At 36.6% G+C, this 21,017-nt stretch overlaps 1 protein-coding gene across 5 annotated transcripts in view; it reads left to right on the top strand.

Annotated features, from left to right (window-relative positions):
* LOC131042062 (protein BLISTER) overlaps positions 1-21,017 on the top strand; it is a 93,892-nt gene that overhangs the window by 37,966 nt on the left and 34,909 nt on the right. For all 5 annotated transcript variants that reach the window (XM_057975367.2, XM_057975364.2, XM_057975366.2 and 2 more), the window contains exon 4: positions 18,438-18,557. In XM_057975367.2, coding sequence (XP_057831350.1) covers positions 18,438-18,557 — 120 coding nt within the window. The remainder of the gene's footprint in view (positions 1-18,437; positions 18,558-21,017) is intronic.

The following is a 21,017-nucleotide window of genomic DNA, read 5'->3' as shown; positions in this document are numbered from 1 at the left end:
GAAAACTTGACAGTGAGGAGGCCTCATCAAGCACATGGGAGTAATGGAGGTACATCATTCATCATGTCAAAGACAAAGGAGGATCAACCAAGACACAAACGTCAGACAAGGTGACATCCCAGTCATTTTTCCTCTTGGTCCACCTCAGCATGTCCAGATTCAATGTACCTAATTTATTAGGGATGGCACAAACTTCAGTGTACCTACCCCCCCTTTCCTATTGGTCCTCACTCCGGGAATGTAATTTTTTAATTGGCTAAGGAAGTTTGTTGTAACAAACCCTAATTAGGGTTTCTATCCTGTAATCCTAGCCATTGATTCTATGTCAATCAGAGTCGTTAATTTGTAAAGGGCTATTTATATAAAGCCTTGGCTCCTCATTTGTAAAGGTTAATAGTTAATAGTCAGAGATTAGTTAATAGTTAGGAATTAGCAAAAAGAGATAGGGATAGCATTTTAGAGTAGAGTAGAAAGAGAAGGCAAAGATTGTTGCCAATATGTTGTTGCAAAAGACATGTAAACTTCATTGAAGGAATGGTGAATTCTATGTGTCGATTCTACAATTTGCATGGTCTCTATACTTCTCAAATTTGATTTCATGTTATTAGGTGAATGGAATAAATTTGTATGATCAATGGTGAAATTCATATATCCATACTACTAGCGGTTTGTTGATTGCAGACTTGCCTTGCGTAGTCAATTGGAATCATTCAGCTTAAGCTTAACTTCAATTATCGCTTCTTCATTGATATGCATCAACCTGACGGTGTCCATGCTTGTAGCGGTGATCTAAACATCATAAAGCTTTCCGTAGAAGATCACACTAATCTTCTGGAGATGATCCTAGGATGTCAAAGCAAGACTTAGTTAGAATTTCATCAAAGGTCATTCATTGCTCTTACATTCTTAGCGTTAGAAATAGATCCCGTTCCAACCCTTATCGTTTTTTCCTTTTTTCAAAATCAAGGGCCGGTGAAATTCCACGTTCCAATAATATCCAAAGCAAATCAGACGCTCAGGTCATCGAGTGTAAGTCCCCTTGTGATTCCAGCAAAATCACATCATACCGCGAGAAGCTTATCCACACGTAGAGACCCTACATATCAGAACCTTTGAGTTACTCCGACTGATCCTTCAGCGAGATCTTCAGCAGTCGGGAAAATTTGTTCAAGAGAGGATAAGGTAACTTTAGGTATTTTATTCTGTGTTTGGTCGTGTACAAAAGACACATCAACACTACCCTGGTTCACTTTTTCCTGGTGTAGCAGGCACATTGAACTGGTCGAGGAGTGCATGACTTTAATGGCAAATTTTGCAATTTTGCTGACATGGGAATCCAGATAGTCCAGCTTCTTCTTCACACCATTCAGGTCCTCGGAGATAGCTTTACACCTCGCACAATGCACCACCTCCTCCTCCTCTCTACCATCAACAACAATCTGACCGCCCTCAGACTTCCTCCCATCCTCCTCAGAGATCTGATTATGTGGGGGGGAAGTGGTAGAAAAATGAGAGGTGTTCTTATTATCTTCCTTTACGGTCTCAGAGTCAGGGGCATTGGTATCCAGCTTAGAAGACTCCGAGCCGTCCGTGGCCTCCATATCATCCTCAGCGTTATCACTTTCTTCCTTCTTAGAATCTTCCTCACCGTCTTTGGCATAGTTCTTCCTCACAACAATTTGTTTCATACAAGGTTTACCAGCAAATCTGTTAGACCTCCGAGGGGTCACACTGTCCTCTGCGTCAGACTCAACTAACACAATCTTAGGTTCTTTCTTGGGTTTCTTGGAGGTAGCTTTGGTAGCGGAAGGATTACATTTGTTTTTCTCCCCAATTTCAGGGGAAATGAGAGGGGCGTGGTCAGGGGATTGACATGGCGTATTAGGCTTTTTCGAGGTCTTTTTATTTCCTTTTTTAGTACCAACAGGGGGGCCTTGGTAGGAGGGAGCAAAGTTGGGCAGAGATGGGTTTAGGCGGACAAAGGGCCTTGTGGAAATTGTAGAGCTGAAACATTAAACCCTGGTGAAGGATGGTGAAATTGCTGTCCCGACTCATGCAATGACGAACCTCTTTAACAGTGAATTCCAAAGCATGAAGTAAAAAGAACGGAAAGGAAATAATATCATGGTTGTGAAAATGATTGAGCAACGGGAAGTGGTAGTAATAGAAAACTCCATATCTTCCCTCAAGGGTAAAATATTTCATGATAATTTTACACACTTGGTCCCACAAATAAGGTAGGCATTATCTGTTGAAACCCCCACGCAGCTTAACTGGCTCCTTGCCCTTTTTGTAGAATCTATTCATACCGGTCTCATCCGTGATCCTGCTGGTTTTCTTCCACTTCCTTCCCTCAGTAGAAAGTCTCGTAGCTTGGGGAATGACATCTTCATTAATTTCAAACGAAATATCCCCCATAACAACTCTCCTGTCTTTCCAGCTGCTGACAAACTGCATGGAGAGGTTTTTGTCAAACCCAGTCATGGCTTCCATGAACGGGATAATGCCCCCTTCCTTGACATACATCCAAACACATGGGCCATTGTGGAAGCAGTCATCAACAATGTCTGGATCAACGCAGACTAAATCCCCCCCCATATCAGCTTCCTCCAGAGTGATGTTGGCAAGCAGCGCGGAACTGGTAATGGTTTTGCATGGGAGAAACCTGAGTGAAAGGTAAGAATGATTGACAAAATTTTAGCCAAAGTGTGGTGAAAGCTGCAATAATTATCTTTTATGGTGTTTCCCAAGGCATGTGTCCGCCAGCTCCGATAAGCATGTGAAAGGACACCTCTTAACTTGTCCGCCAACTTGCAAAGATCTTTATTATGGAGAAATCTTAAGTTCCAGTTATAGCAATAAGTGTGTACTTGCTATGGTCTATCAAGTTAATGATTAAAAGTTGAAGCTGCAATCCTTCGGAACACAATTATAGGTGGCTGGATACCAATTGTAATGTTTCTTTTGCGGATATTACTAAATTTTGACCTAAAATCACAAGTCGAATTAAAATAAGAGATTTAATACCGTTAAGAGTATACATTTACCATTTGATATGTCTTCAGCAAGATAATTTCTGATTTAGGTCTTGCAATCATATTTGAAATATAATTCATAAAATTAATTATTCCCACAAGGATTAGGTATTAGTATCATGCAAATGCACATATAATCAATTGCATTAGTAATCATGCAAGTCATATTGCGAGAGCATGGGCAGGAAATGGTCCACTCCATCCCTCAGTCCACCTTGGAGGTGCTCCATCCTCCTTGATCAAGCCCAGGAGCACTAATTAGCCTCCCAGCCCATGAGCACTCCATCTCAGGGTAGTGTGAGTCTTCCTCCACCAAGCCTGGGAGCACGTATAAGCCTCTCGGTTCACGAGTGCCCCATCTTTGGGTGGCATACTTGATGAAAGGTAGGTTAGGTCTTCACCTCTCGTGAATTCGAAAGGTTGATCAGCCTTACTATTTTGCAACCATTCCTACCTAATTCCAAATAGATTAACTAAAGGAGTATATAATAATAATATGTTCAATTAGAAATATCAATAATCTTATGTAGATTAGAAAACAACACTTAAATGCAATTACATCAATTATCCTTGTATATAATTTAGCAAATATAAATAATGCATTCATATACTTATGTCATAATTCCACATATAACTTACTAGCTTCGGGCTGAAGATAATAAATCAGAATTTCTGTTCATTATTGCTTATATTAGATTGAATACTTAATTCTTATTCATTCTATGCCTTTCCTCAAGGAGGAGGCTCTCCTTATATTGCCTTAAAGAGGAACGCAGAGACGCAACTGTTTACCAAGAGTCTCTTACTTCATAAAGAGGCTTCCTTTCATAACTAGCAATTATCTCTACCCTTAATCGCAGCTGCTTGGAAATGGTTTGTTTTAGATATTATCCTTTATGCTAATGCTACACAAATTGCCACTTTGACAAGGTTGATCCTTGTTGTAATATTCAGATCAGGGGTGTATATAATTTATTTGATATATTGTAATATTTGTTCAATATTGTCTTTTCCTCCTTAGGGTCGGGGCATGACATGGGGTCTTCAGAGATGGCTATATTTTCAATCAATAGAAAATAATTAAAATAAATAATTTAATAAACAATACATATGCAATACATGATGAATTGAAGCACAGTATATGGAGTGCCAGAAGAGGTCAGGCTGCATGCTTATCCGAGAGCTCTTAAATAATAAGTTAGAATGCTCAGCCCTCATAAGTTTAATGAAGAAAAAGATCTATTCCATAGTGGTAAGAGATCCTACACCTCAAAAATGTCGGAAATAATTATTTCATCTACACTTCGATCATCAATGAATGCGACATTATTCAGTTACAAGATAATTGCAAATGCAAATTGGACAATGATTTAGTTTATGAACACACCCATTGACATGGAGCTGCCCACTTCACCACTGGGTTGATCATTAAAACTTCTATACATGGACATGGTAACTCTTCTTATTGTTTCCCTTCTTGCTGTAAACTTTACTAAGAAAATACTCCGCTACTAACATGTAAGGCCACATGGAGGAATACAACACACGTGTAGACTATTAGTTCATTTCTTCAGTTCTTTAAACTCTGTTAAATTGATTAATATCACTATAGGAAAAACTCAATGTAAATTAAATTTCATTTATTAGAAATTTCTATAGCAATTTTTGTGAATTTTGAGGGATGTTTCTTGGAGATGTTTCCAAGGGTATTTTCATAAAATGACATGTTTCCCAATTGATAGATTACTACAAGGGTTCAGGGCACAGGATTCTATCTGACAATGGAAATTATTTAATATGATCATTATACTGCAACTTATAATATTTGCTTATTTTAATTAGTTTCATGTTATCTAACTCCTCTAGATATGCTTTAACCACTTGAAATAACCTCTTATTAAAAATTATAATATACCATGCATGCTATTGTTTTCTGACATCCTAAGAAATAAAGATCGACTGACAACTTTAATAAAATACAACTACAGGGTAAATTCAATGCCAATGATTGATTTAGATTTTTATATAAGAATTCACGGTCGAGTACAGGATGTTAAAGTCATTAACTCTATAATTGGATATTAAAGACAGAAAGAATAATAATTAAACTGATTATAAAGGGATATGATACATATCTATAGAAGAAACATTTTCATTTGTGATGATTTTAGTGCCCAATTTTTGTTAAATGGTGAATAGTTGAAATTGCGGCTTCAATTCCCGGTGAACAGTACAAGCTTTAAGGTGACCTACATCATCACAAAATGCGAAATTCTAGACTTGGACATTTATTTCATTGAATTTTTAAATTTAACTGTATAGCCACAATATTCAATGTACGATTAGAGCTGATTCACCTTAAGTTTATAAGTGACATTATAAATCTAAATCGATCCACTCTTAATAATTCTTGCTTATTTTAGGGCCATATGGATAATCTTAACTTCCCATTGTTGATTTTGTCTCGAATCTAATTGTTCAAACCTCACATTGCTTTTTGGGAGCTAAGATGTACCTATGCTTTCAAATGTTCATTGGGCCTGGAATTCATTTTCAACTGTTAATCTAAAAGCGATGGCAATTGTTAGATTAGAGGAGATCAATGGTCCAAAATTTTTGGGCCTGATAAATATTCCAATGGTCCAAATCTTTTGGGCCTGATAAATATTTAAGTAAATTTTAGTTCCCAAAAAGCAAAGGTATAGGTTTATAGCTTCGAGTAGGGCCATTATATAAGCATCTTCTTTACATGGTATAGGTTTTAAATGTTCCTTTTGTGTGAGCTCTAATGCTTTCTCGATAGTGGATTTGTGCTTGGCATTGAGGTTTGAGCATGAGTGCGTCACTGTCCCTAGATCTCACAAGGGAGTGCTGTGTTGGTATTTTGGATATGATGATATGGATTTGTCATTGATGTCAACACTTGTTAAACTTGTCATAACTTGTCAACACTTATCAGCACTAGGAGATTTTGGTTATGTACACCGGCAAGACAAAGAATTATGCAAGAAACTGGTATTTGGTTCACTGGCAGATTATATTGTTCACCGACACTTGGAATGACTTGGAAACTACTTGGTTATGTCGAAGACATTATTCGATCACTTGGTTTTGGTGATTTGGTCATTTGTTTATTCGGGTTTGCATATTTGCTGTTACCGGCAAATAGGTCCAGGATAAGCACCGATAGACTTATCTATTCCAGATCAACACGACATGTTATGGAGATGATTTATTATTGTTGTAAATGCATTGAGCCGACATCATGCATCGAATATTGATTTGTTTGTAATTAATTTTATTGTAATATCTTTTAGTGAGCTAACCTATTCAATTGGTATTAGGTTATGGTATATATGTAAGATCTTATTTGTAAGATCGATAGGCGATTGGGAAAAAGATTTGTAATAGAGTATATGCGAAAATAAGCAGAGCTATACACGCAGACATCATTTGAAGGTTGAAGGAGGGTTTTGTGAAGGCAATCAGAACTACACCGGTACTGAATCCAGCATATGAAGATGCTATTTTGTGCAGTACATTATCATTGGATTTAACCATACAATTGTAGTTAGTGTGACTCTCATTTTGTGATTGAGCAGTGATCTCTAGGTAGTTGGCCTTTTTGCATGTGCAGAATCCATATTGTAAACACATACTATCTGTAGTGGTATCATTTGATTGTGGGTAAGGCCTCCCACCGTGGTTTTTCCCCTTACAGGGTTTCCACGTACAAACATTGGTGTTATGTGTTGTGGATGTTGTTGTCTTTTTGTCTCATGCATTAATCTTTACCGGTATTGCAATTAACTATTAAGACTGTTTATTGGCATAAAGTTTGGTTTACCAGTATTAAGCATTAAGTTTTGGTTAAGTTAATTTTGGTTGAATTTATTAGACAACTGATTCACCCCCCCCCTCTGAGTTGTCTTCGGGACCTAACAATTGGTATCAGAGCCATATTCTCTTTTTGCAGAAGTTTAATAGCTTGAGGAGATCCAATGGCTACCAACTATTTCAAGAAGGACAGTCCGAAACTTAATGGAACCAACTATGGCATATGGAAGATCAGGATGGAGACACACTTGAATTGCATTAGAAAGGATATATGGGAGGTTACAAAGAATGGCTATCCTGCTCCTACTCCCGATCAGCCTAATCCACCAACCTTAGGAAAAGATGAGGAAAATGATTGCAAAGCAAGAGAAGCACTTTTGAGCACATTGTTAGATCAACAAGTCATGGGATTGTTAGATAGATCTACTGCTAAAGCTATTCGGGACAAACTGGAAACACTGAATGAAGGAGATTCCATAGTCAAAATTGCAAAACTTGAATGCTTCCGGGTTAGGTATGAAAGTCTGAAAATGGAAGAAGATGAAATAATTTATGCTTTTATGGAAAGATTAAATGAAATTGTTTTGGGTATACAATGTTGTGGAGGAACCTTAAGTGAAGATGAGATTGTTTCTAAAGTTTTAAGAGCTTTGCCACCGGCATATAAAATGAAAGTTACTGCTATAAACCGGCATATAAAATGAAAGTTACTGCTATAAATGAATTAAGAACAATGCCTAATGCATCAGTATCTAGAGACACTTTGGTTGGAAAACTTTCAGCTTTTGAGCTTGAGGAATTTGGTCCTGTTACTACTATCAAGACAGATCTAGCTTTTAGTAGCATCATCATCATTTGACAAATCTGATTGGAAAGCCTTCTATGCAAGAGAACTTGAAGAAAGCAGGAGAGAAAATGAAGAACTTGAAGAACTTGAAGCACTATTTGCAAGGAAAATGGCTAAAGGTCCAATTGGAAGTAAGTATGAAGGTAAAGCACCCTTTAAATGTTTTAACTGTAATAAGATTGGTCATATGACATCTAGATGTCCTGATAGACATGCAAGATTAAGAGAAGAAGCTAAAAGAACATATAAGCCTAACCCTGACTATCAGAAATACAAGTTTAAGAAGAACTGAGACAAATCCCGTTATTATGTTGATGAAGGAGTTACTGATGATTCTGATGAAGATCCAACAAACAATGGATGGGCTTTTGTTGCTATAACAGAAGATCAACCGACACCTACTGTTCAACCAGTAGAGCAGGCCTTGGCAGCTAAAGTTGAAGATAAGGATGAATAGATTATTGATTCAGGATGTTCACATCATATGACTGGTGATAAGAGTAAATTCTTAACCTTTCAGGATTACAATGGAGGTCTAGTAAGGTTTGGAGATGATAAAGCTTGTTTGATCAAAGGAAAAGGCACTATATCTTTTGATGGTAAGCACAATACTAATAATGTTTTACTATGTTGAAGGTTTGAAGCATAATCTTTTGAGTGTTGGTCAATTAGTCGAGAAAGGATTTTAGTTACAATTCAAGAATGATAAAGGCAAAATCTTATAAAGAACTGGTTTGGAAATTGCAACTGGTAATCAAACTAGAGGTAATATCTTTCATTTGAACAACAATGAGAAAGCATGTTTGATTGCACATATTGATGAAAGTTGGTTATGACATAAAAGACTTTGTTATGTAAACTTTGATTGCATTGTGAAAATCAGTACTACCAAGGCAGTTAGAGATTTACCTAAGATTGTTAAACCTCATAATCCGGTATGTAAGTGTTGACGTGTATTTCGTACACTACCAAACACAGAATAAAATACCTAAAGGTCCCTTATCCTCTTTTGAATAAAGCCTCTGAATGCTGAAGATATCGCGAAAAGGATCAATCAGGATGACTTCAAGGTTCTTCGTTGTAGGATCTCTACGTGTGGATAAGCTCTCTGTGGTATGATGTGATTTGCTGGAATCACAAGGGGACTTACACTTGATGAATGAACTTCTGATTTGCTTTGAATATTGCTGGAACACAGGATCTTACTGCCTTAGAAAGAAAAAAGAGAAAAAGATGAGGGTGAGGAAAGGATCTAATTCTGACACTAAGAATGTAAGAGCAATGGATGATCTTTGATGAAATTCTAACTAAGTCTTGTTTTGACATCACAGGACCATCTCCACAAGGTTAGTGCGATCTTCGAAGGAAAGCTTTATGATGTTCAAATCATCACTGCAGGCATAGACACCATCAGGTTGATGCATATCAATGAAGAAGCGACAATTGAAGTTAAGCTTAAGCTGAATGATTCCAGTTGACTACACAAGGCAAGTCTGCAATCAACAAACTGCTAGTAGTATGGATATACGAATTCCACCATCAATCAAGCACATTTCTTCCACTCATCTAATAACATGAAATCAAATACGAGAAGTATAGAGACCATGCAAATTGTCGAATCGACCCATAAATTTCACCATTTCTTCAATGAAGTTACAAGTCTTTTACAACAACATCTTGGCAACAATCTTTGCCTTCTCTCTCTACTCTACTCTAATTGCTATTCTATCAACTAGCTAATCACCTTCTAACTACTCTCTATCTGTCTTCTAACTGCTTCCAACTATTACTTTTACAAACGAAAAGCCGGGGCTTATATAGTGCCCTCAATACAATTCGATGGCTTAGATCAATTCGAGATCAATGGCCAAGATTTTACAATGAAAACCCTAATTAGGGTTTGTTACAACCATTACATAACATTTAATGCTTGACCAATGAAAAAATTGTATTGCTTGGACACATGTCCTCTCTGGAAAAATCGACCAATGGATAGCTGGGGTAGGTACATCGAAGTTTGTGCCACCTTCCATGAGTTAGGTACATTGAATCCGGACATGCTGAGGTGGACCACACTGACTGGAGAAGTGATGACTAGGATGCCACCTTGTCTGACACCTGTAACTTGGTAGATATTCAATTTGGTAACGTTGAGAAGTTAGCTTTAATTAATTCATCTGGAACTATCTGCTTCTTCAACGAACCCCTTGCTTTGACTTCTCGTGTCCTTGATTTGCAGGATGATTGATGTACTTTGCCTTGGAATGCTGGATTGGAAGAGGTCGCCCTTGTTGATGTTTGATCGAAGAAAGCCATCCTTGTCGATGCTAGACTGGAGGAGGTCGCCCTTGTCCTTGCTTGATCTTCTTGGAGGAGACCATCCTTGATCTGGCTTGATTTTCCAACTCCGGGATCTCCATTTGATGCCTACACAACATTTCACAATTAATAATATATCTTGAAGTGTAGAAATTAGGATTCAAAAGGAAGATTTAAGATTTTAATTAGGAAACTTCATGATAAATCTTGAGTTATCATTTCCTAATTAACTATGCCAAACTTAGAATTTTCAAAATAAAAGTTCAAAATTCAAATCTTCAATAATGGTGTCAAGATGATTTCGCCATACCTCCCCTTGAGTATTTAAGTACAAAACCTTGAAAAATGAAGGAAGACCGGATTTTGATGGACAAGCTTAGATTATAGTCCTCCCTTGGATGAATTATGCCTCCTCTAGCTTGGAAAAGAATAAACTCCACTAGCTTCTCCAAAATCTGGAAATTCACCTTCAAACTTGCTAGCAAGAAATTCGCCTCTCCAATAGCCTTCAAAATGAATTTCGCCCTCCTTTTTGCTCTCCAAATTCGCACTTGAAAGAATGATTGAATGATTTGGATGATGGAAAAACACCTCCAATATATAGAGCGCTTACCTTGATCCTTGTTGAGGCCGACCTAGCAAATAAAAGGTGAAATAATAAATAAAACCTCAAAAGGAGTAGGCCGACTTGTCAAATAAAGGCAAAATAATGCCTTGTGCGCTCCACATTTAATTTTTAATTTCACAAAAATTAATTTTAAATGCCTTTATAATAGAAATTCGATTTTTGAGGCCCAAAATTAATTTATTAAATGCCAATTTAATTAATTTTGTCAAATATTCCAAAGTTAGCAATTTGGCATCTAATGCGATTTGGAGGATATTAACGCCCAAATATGGTAAAAATAAAGAATGCCAATAACTTCGCCCTGGACCCTTGGAGAGGGACAGGAGCGCTTTTCTCAATCTAGGCCTTGCATTCCTCATTTTTAATTGCCAACACTTCATCTAGGCATCAAAAATGGCATTTTTGATTGGAGTCTTGAGTTTTTTTCATTTGATCTCTAGGAGGAACGTTCCTTAGGACATTTTCGCCCTGGACCCTGGGTGAGGGACAGGAGCACTTTTTCACTTTTAGGCTAGGATTCTCAAATTTTGAAGTCAAGTCTTTGTTCACCATGCTTTAGAAGATCCTTCCTATCTCGCATAATCTTGCCTTAACATAATCTCGGAGGGAAATTGTTGATTTCATAAAAATCGCCCTGGTCCTTCAGTGAGGGACAGGAGCACTTTTGAGTCCATTGCACAAATTCTTGATCACATCAACTTCAAATTACCCTCAAGGCGTAGAATATCATTCCCCACTCCTTCTTGAGTCCTGGAAACAAAAATAGCATTTCAAAATGCAAGGTAAATGGGCATATTTGGAAATTGCGCCCTGGTCCCTTGGAGAGGGACAGGAGCACTTTTGCAAATTGTCGTCAAAATTTGCAACTCTTGCATCTCAATTCCACCTCGAAGCATTTTAAACATCATTTCAAACTTGCGCCTTGGCCTAGATTTGTCCAAAATTGGAGAGGAGAGCTAGATAACATGTTTTTCGCCCTGGTCCCTTGGAGAGGGACAGGGGCACTTTTGCAATTTCAAGCCTATCCGTCCTTTGCTAGCTTTCCAAATTATCTTCAACGGGCTAATCATGTCCTCTTCCATTCATTTCAATCACAAACTTGCCTTGGCCTTGCAGGAAATTTACACTTTTTGGAAAATCGCTCTGGTCCCTTGCAGAGGGACAAGAGCACTTTTTTACATCTTGGTGTATTTCTTTGTTCTTTAAACCCCTCAATTGCGTCTAAGGCATAAAACATCATTGCTCCCTCCTATCCAAGTCAAGTTTTGTCTCAAAATCTCAAACAAAAAGGAGAAACTTGAAAAAGCGCCATGGTCCTTCAGTGAGGGACAGGAGCACTTTTTGTCATTTGGGTTGATTTACTCCTTTGTGGACCGCTTAAATTATATTCAATGGACAAAACATGCTTCCCTTGACCTCTTCAAATCGTAAAATCATTTTAACCTTGCAAAGATAGTGCAAATTTGAAATTCAAGCTCCGGTCCTTCAGTGAGGGACAGGGGCACTTTTTGCCTTTTAAGCCAAATTGTCTCACTTTTCATCTCGAAATTCCTTTGCTAGGGAAGATTTCATCTTACTTCACGCTACGAATAAGAGTTAATGTCCAAAAAAGGTCTAAAATTGTGCATATAGAGAAAATCGCTCTGGTCCTTCACTGAGGGACAGGAGCACTTTTGACCTTCTAGGCAAAAACTCCATCATTCATTGTTTTTAATCACGTCTGGATGTTCTATCACGTTCATTTCGTCCTCCACTATGCCTTTGATGTCTCAATTTGACCAAACAAGGTCAGGAATGACTCAAATAAGCTTTTTTGCCCTGGACCCTTGGTGAGGGACAGGAGCGCTTCGCCTTGGACCCTTGGTGAGGGACATGAGCGAAATTTGACTTTTTGAACTCTCTATCAGGATAATTTTTATGGAATATAACATTTAAGTATAAGTTATATTCCATATATACTTTCAGGATGTTTGAGAGTGGTTTCAGACCTCCAGGAGTTATATTGCAAAATCTAGTTTTTTGAGGTTTTTCAGTTTCCAGACTTAGTCAAATTTCAGGATCAGGGCTTTCAGACTTAGCCATTTTTTCAGGATCAGGACATTCTAGACTCAGCCAATTTTCAGGATCAGGACTCTTAGACTTAGCCAAATTTCAGGATCAGGACTTTCAGACTTAGCCATTTTTCAACTCAACCTAACTCAAGCAGAACCTGCTATCTAGGTGATCCCCTTGGCGACACTCAAAATGCAAAGGCTAATGGACAAAACCCTAAAAAAAACCTAAAAACAAACCCTAGAAAGCAAAAAGCAGGGGTCCCCATTTGCAATGGGGCGATGTGTGAAAACGTCACAACAGTAAGGAATGTCAATTTGGAAAGCAAGTTAGAGCATCTTTCAAAAGTATTCCGGAGAAGTCTAACAATGTTCTTGATTTAATTCACACTGATTTATGTGGTCTAGCAAGAACTAGAAGTATACAAGGAGATAGATATTTTATGCTAATCATTGATGACTATTCTAGAATGTGTTGGGTTACTTTCTCAGAGAAAAATCTGAAACATTTGGAAAATTCAATCTATTCAAGGTGATGGTTGAAAATGAAACCGATAAGAAAATAAAATGTTTGAGATCAGATCAAGGAGGTGAATTCACATCTAAGGAATTTAATGCATTCTGTGAAGTGAATGGGATCAGAAGACAATTGTTAGCACCCCAGACACCCCTACAGAATGGAATTGTGGAAAGGAAAAACAGAACTATCTTGGATGCAGCCAAAAGTATGATATCAGAAGCAAATCTACCTCATATATACTGGAGAGAAGCGGTCAATACAATTGTTTATACATTCAACAGAGTTCACATCAAAGGAGAAACCGGTAAGACCCCACATGAACTATGGTTTGGTAATATTCCTACTCTTAAATATTTCTGAATATTTGGAAGTAAATGTTATATTAGAAGAGATGAGTATATTGGCAAATTTGATCCTAGAAGTGATGAAGGAATATTTCTTGGTTATTCATCTAAAGAGCAAGGCATATAGATGTTTTAACAAGAGATTGCAGAAAATTGTTGAGAGTGCAAATGTGAAGATTGATGAACAATTTAGAGGAAATTCAAGGTACTTAGACTCTGAATCGGCAATTGAGATAATCACAAATGAATCCATTATGGATACATCGGTATAGAATGGTGATCCAGTTACACCGGCATCATTTGGAGATTCAACAGTCACTGAAGAACAACAAGCAGCAAAAACACCCCGGTATGTAAGATTGAATCATTCTGAAGATCAGATAATTGGAAACAAATTTCAAGGAGTTATGACTAGAGGAAGATTGCGAAATGAAGAGGTATGTCTTATTTCTCAAATTGAACCTACATCAATAAATGAGGCATGTGAAGATAAATATTGGATTAAAGCAATGGAAGATGAATTGGAACAAATTGAAAGGAATAACACTTGGTCATTAGTTTCCTGGCCTAAAGAAAAATGTAATTGGAACTAAATGGGTTTTCAGAAATAAACTTAATGAAGATGGCATGGTAATCAGAAATAAAGCAAGATTGGTGTGTAAGGGATATTCTCAGAAAGAAGGAATTGATTACAATGAAACCTTTGCACTGGTAGTTAGAATTGAGGCAGTAAGATTGTTATTGGCTTTTGCAGCACACAAGAACTATATAGTATATTAAATGGATGTTAAATGTGCATTTCTGAATGGAGATCTTGAAGAAGTAGTTTACCATGAACAACTTGATGGATTTTCTTTGACAGATAACAAAGACATGGTTTGCAGGTTAAGGAAAACTTTATATGGATTGAAACAAGCTCCTAGAGCTTGGTATGCAAGATTGGACAAATATCTTTTGAAGCTTGGTTACACAAAAGGTAATGCTGATAGCAATCTATACTACAAAGTGACTAATGATGACATCTTGGTTATTGAAGTTTTTGTTGATGATATAATCTTTGGAGGAGAAGATGGTTTGTGTAAAGACTTTTCTAACAAAATGCAGCAAGAATTTGAAATGTTTATGATTGGAGAGATAAAATTCTTTTTAGGATTGTAGATTTCACAAACTGATAAAGGTATATTTCTATGTCAATCTAAGTACTTGAAAAAATTACTAAAGAAATTTGGCATGGAGAATTGTAAACCGGTAAGCACATCTATGACTACAAATGATAAATTATCTTTGAAGGATGAATCTACACTTGTTAACCCGACTAGATACAAATCTATGATAGGAGGTTTACTGTATTTGACACAAACAAGCCCTGATATTATGAATGGAGTATGTATTGTTTCAAGATTTCATAGTAATCGTAAAGAAAATCATGAATCAGCAGTAAAAAGGATTTTCCGGTACCTATAAGGCACTGCAAATCTTGGTTTATGGTATCCTAGAGATGAAAATTTTGACCTATATGCATACACAGATGCTAATTGGGTAGGAGATTTGGATGACAGAAAAAGCACCACCGACGAAGCATTTTTTCTTGGTAGCAGACTAATTTCATGGTTGAGCAAGAAACAAAGTTGTACAAGTTTATCAACAGCAGAATCAGAATATGTTGCAGCAGCAACCAACTGTACACAGGTATTATGGATCAAGCAAATGTTAAAAGACAAAGTGAATTGCAAAGAACCTATCACTATTTACCGTGACAATACAACAACAATTGATATATTAAAGAACCCGGTACTTCACTCTAAAACTAAACATGTTTCTATCAAACTGAACTTTCTAAAGGAGAATGTTGAAGCAAAAGAAGTGAAATTGGTTTATGTGAATACTAAAGAGCAGATTGCAGATATCTTTACTAAGCCTTTGCCTAAGGAAACATTTGAGTATCTCAGAGAGCAACTTGGAGTCCTACCCCCACCGGTAGAGACTTAAACAGTTGATGTTTGTCATCAACCGACATAATTAACAGAGAGCTACTTCTAAGGGGGAGTAGTTGGTATATTGAATGAATTGGTATTTTGTATTTGGTTTTGTATTGCTTTGGCATTTGATGTCAAAGGGGAAGAGATTGATATGGAAAAACACATGGATAACACATGTTATTCCTAGGGGGAGAGACTTTATCCTTTGGGAAGAGATATTATGTATTTTTGATTTTTGGTTAATGATCTCTTTGGGAGATTGTTGGTTTTTGGTTTTTGGTATTTCTGTTTTGGCACTTTGATGGTTTTTCCATCTTGTGTTGCCATCAATGCCAAAGGGGGAGATTGTTGGTATTTTGGATATGATGATATAGTTTTCTTATTGATGTCAACACTTGTCAAACTTGTCATCACTTGTCAACACTTATCAGCACTTGGAGATTTTGGTTATGTTGACCGGCAAGACAGAGAATTATGCAAGAAATTGGTATTTGGTTCAACGACAGATTATATTGTTCAGCGGCACTTGGAATGACTTGGAAACTACTTGGTTATGGCGAAGACATTATTCGATCACTTGGTTTTGGCGATTTGGTCATTTGTTTATTCGGGTTTGCATATTTGCTGTTACCGGCAAATAGGTCCAGGATAAGCACCGACAGACTTATCTATTCCAGATCAGCATGACACGTTATGGAGATGATTTATTATTGTTGTAAATGCATTGAGCCGACATCATGCATCGGATATTGATTTGTTTGTAATTAATCTTATTGTAATATCTTTTAGTGAGCCGACCTATTCAATTGGTATTAGGTTATCGTATATATGTAAGATCTTATTTGTAAGATCGATAGGTGATTGGGAAAAAGATTTGTAATAGAGTATATGCGAAAATAAGCAGAGCTATACTCGTAGACATCATTTGAAGGTTGAAGGAGGGTTTTGTGAAGGCAATCAGAACTACACCGGTACTAAATCTAGCATATGAAGATGCTATTTTGTGCTGTACATTATCATTGGATTTAACCATCCAATTGTAGTCAGTGTGACTCTCATTTTGTGATTGAGCAGTGAGCTCTAGGTAGTTGGCCTTTTTGCATGTGCAGAATCCATATTGTAAACACATACTATCTGTAGTGGTATCATTTGATTGTTGTTAAGGCCTCCCACCGCGGTTTTTCCCCTTACAGGGTTTCCACGTACAAACATTGGTGTTATGTGTTGTGGATGTTGTTGTCTTTTTGTCTCATGCATTAATCTTTACCGTTATTGCAATTAACTGTTAAGACTGTTTATTGGCATAAAGTTTGGTTTACCAGTATTAAGCATTAAGTTTTGGTTAAGTTAATTTTGGTTGAATTTATTAGACAACTAATTCACCCCCCCCTCTCAGTTGTCTCCGGGACCTAACATGCTGCCCCTTGCAAGGGCCGCTGCTCCCTCAACCCATGCAAGTTGCATTGCCCCTTGAACCCCATGAGGGGGTGCTACCCTTTGACCTAGCTGGTGGCTGCCACCCCCCCGGCCCTCTACTTTTCCATAGGAATTCAATTTTTTTTTTTTAAAAAGAATAATTCACCATGGTAATTTATGCACTTTCCTATTATTAGTCAAGATTTTTTACAAAGTTCTAGTGATGTGCATAAATTTGCCAATAAAATTAAATTATTTTCCAAACAAAGGAAAGATTTGCCAATAAAAATTAATATTTTTATAAAAAAGGAAAGATTCACAAAGATTTTATAAGATTATTTTAAGGAGCCTTTTTCGTAAACTTATCACTGCTTTTCATCCTCCTAGTTATAAGAAGCATCACATAGCAAGCTTTAAAAAAACCAAAGTAGCCGGATACATGCATGCCCCTTATTGGGCGTGCATACCGCTGTACCCGATATGGATATAGCTCGAATATGCATTAGGTAATCTATCCACATGTGCCCAAATAACACTAACTTTCCAGCCATGTCTGATACTGTGTGATTTGATTTTTAAAAACTTTTATGTGAACCTTCCTAAACTTAATTGAAAAAACTTCATTCATGCAATTTTTATTTTTGAAGTTTATATTAATATTGTCTATTATTATTTAGTTAGTTTTATATAAATTTTTTATTTTTAATATATTTAGATATTTTTCTTTTTCAATTTATGTTTAAATTTTACTTTATTTTATTTTAGTTTAGATTTAAATGACATTTTTGATAATTTAAATATAGGTCATGGTTTGTACATTGTAAATTGTTAAATCAACTTATAATTACTTATGTAGTAATTATGTGTCGATTGCTTTTAGAGTAATGAAAACCTCACCTAATAACTTAGAAATTGTGTCCTAATAGTGGCTGTATCCGTATCGTTATCTGTATCCATATCCATGTCTGTGCAACTTTGAAAAAAACTGATCATATAACTATAATCCAGGGCAGAACTTAGTTACCTAGATAAGCTATGTTAAGTTCAATTGGAATCATGACAAGATAGAAAATGACAAAATCTAAGGGATTTCAAACAAGTGCACCTTAAAAAAATAAGTACATATTTAGTAGTAAAGCAAGTAAACACAATAACTGTTATTGGATTCCGTATAAAATTGTACTATCATATTAGTTATCATTTGTTGTAGGGACCACTAAAGTTACAAAGAAAGTATGCAGGAAGCTGGAAGAAACAAACTTGAATGTTGGGTTGTATTGGTTTTTTAAATTATTTAAAATATATGTGTCAATTATGATCTGGATGTTAGTTGATGTTTGTCGAAATAAAATTATTGAAAATCAGTAACTCAGATGGCAGTTTATATTTATAGAAATAGTTTTTAAAAAACTAGATTGCTAATGTTATGATGATTGCGGGTTATTTTTTCATATATGGCAGCATATTGAAGATTTGACACAAGAGAAATTTGCTCTGCAACGAGCTCTTGATGCTTCAAGGACACTAACAGAATCATTAGCTCAGGAAAATTCATCCCTCACAGAGGCCTTCAATCAACAGGTAATGAGATTAGACAATAGTTCCTTAGTGTTAATTATAATATATACAAAACTTCATTGATGATGTGCAAGCCTGCCTGAAAACAACAAATTATTTATTTGCCTTCTTGTGTATTAGATGTGTTGAAACTTCAAGACATGCAAAGAGTATGATTCTTAGAAATTATAAGCATTTGAACTGCTTTTGGTATTTGTATTTCAAGTGATGTCCGAAAATACAGTTTTTTCTTATCTTGCTGTAATTATGCTTTTGTTTATTAATGTGTTTATTGTGAGGTTTAATGGTTTTCACTTTTCTCTGACATAGTTTTACTCTGTTATTTTGATATTTTAACCATGACTAGGAATTGTCTCTGCTCCTTTTTCTTAAGTTCCTTTTCCTTTTTTCCCAACAATTTTATTGTCAGCAACCAGCCATGCCAATCTAACGAATTCTTAACCAGCAGTTCAAAGACATTTTGAACCAAATTTACATGGGAGGGAAGAGTGCAGGAAAGGTAGATGAATCACATATTAAAATACTGAATTTAAACCTTAGTACTATGTAAAAGTACAATTAACAGGCATGACATTGATTAACTTTTTGTAGGATATTTTCAATATTATTTGATAATTTGTAGTTTTTAACTTTTCCTTATTGTGTATTTTATGATATTACTCATAAATGATGGCTATATTTGTTTCATGATTATTATTTGCTGTTTAATAGGGGAAGTTGTTAACCTCGGTGTTGATGTGTTTTTTATGACCTCATGTAACATAGAATAAAATACTAAGTATTCTATCCTCTCCTGAACAAAGACCTCTCGGATGCTAAACTATGTGATCAAACGAGAGGACTCCAAGTTTCCGATAGTCAGGTCTTGACTTTATATGTGGATAGACTCAGTGTGTTTATGTGATTTTTGCTGGAATCACAAGGGGACTTACGTTTATACTTGAACTTTGCTGGAACTTGGACTTCAACTTCGACTTGCAAAAAATGATAAAAGAGATAAGGGTTGAGAAAGACTACACTACTCCTAATGTTAAAGATAGAACCAGAAAGGTAAGACATAGAAATTTGAAACTTAGAAAATCTCACAAGAACAAGATACATAAAATTTTATCCTAGGAAAACCCTCCATTTGAGGGTGAAAAACCCAGCCACACCAAAAATCAACCTTTATTATTGGCACAAATCTGATACAATGCTTTCACTTTGACAATCAACAGTATAAGCCAAAAACTTCTGAAAATGATGGCTTCTACCATATGTACGACATATAACCTTTCTATAATATGAAAGGATCACACATAAATTGAACACAGAGACAATACAGAAAGACCGATGAAGATGCAACGATTCTGAAGAAGATATCATTTCTCAAAAAACAACTACTCTACAAATAATCATCAACACATATATATAAATTGTCCTTCTTAAGAATTTCATCGCTCACGCCGACAACCTGCAAAAACACTCCTCTTAAAGAAGAACAAGTTCACGAAATAGATAACTCAAGACGAAGAAAGGTGGAAAGTTAAGACGTCATAAACTCGGCGACAGTTACAAAGAAAACCGTAACTCCTCCCGCACCAACATGAGCCACATAGACGAAGACACAAATGAATAAAGCCACAAGGATGAAGACATGAAAGAATCTCTTCCCGGAAGGAATACGAAGAGAATAGGAGAAGAACTGACGGAGACACGAAGCATTCAAAGGTGCGCAATCAAGAAGAGCGGAGACAGATATGAAAAGAACCGCTGCTAGCAAGGACGCAAAACAGTGACAGTGAACAACTACATAGAAGAAACCGACAGATCACAAGGAAGATGAACAACTGAAGACAATAGCACAACCATCGCAGGTAAATAAAATCTCCTGCAGCGTACACAAACATTAACACTCCCTCTTAGCAAAGGAGATATTATTTTCTGATTTTCAAGTCATGGAGTCTCTCAACATGACAAACACAATGGCTACACCCATATGTGTAAAAAGCAACATTTTATCACGAATTCTCTCAATGTGATAGCATCATGGATTCACTCAACATGGTGCTCACCATGGCTACTCTCATGAGTGAAATAAACACAAGCTCTCATCACGGAGTCACTCAACGTGATGTTGTCATGGAGTCTCTCAACATGACATCCACCATGGCCACTCCCAGAGGGTGGAACAAGGGCTTTCACCTCAAACTTCTCTAGCAGAGAAGAATGCATTACCACCATGCCTACTTGCAGAGGGTGGTTCCACAATGCCTACTCGCAGAGGGTGGAACAAGGGCTTTCACCTCAAACTTCTCTTGCAGAGAAGAATGCATTAACAAGGGATTGCACCTCGAACTTCTCCCTCATAGTGAAGAACTCATTAGCAAGGGATTACACCTCGAACTTCTCCCTCACAGAGAACTCATTAACAAGGGCTTTCACCTCAAATTTCTCCATCACAGAGAAAAATGCTTTAACCAA

This window comes from Cryptomeria japonica, chromosome 5 (genome assembly GCF_030272615.1).
Source record: "Cryptomeria japonica chromosome 5, Sugi_1.0, whole genome shotgun sequence".
Lineage (NCBI taxonomy): Eukaryota > Viridiplantae > Streptophyta > Pinopsida > Cupressales > Cupressaceae > Cryptomeria > Cryptomeria japonica.
This window is presented reverse-complemented; position numbering and strand designations above follow the sequence as displayed.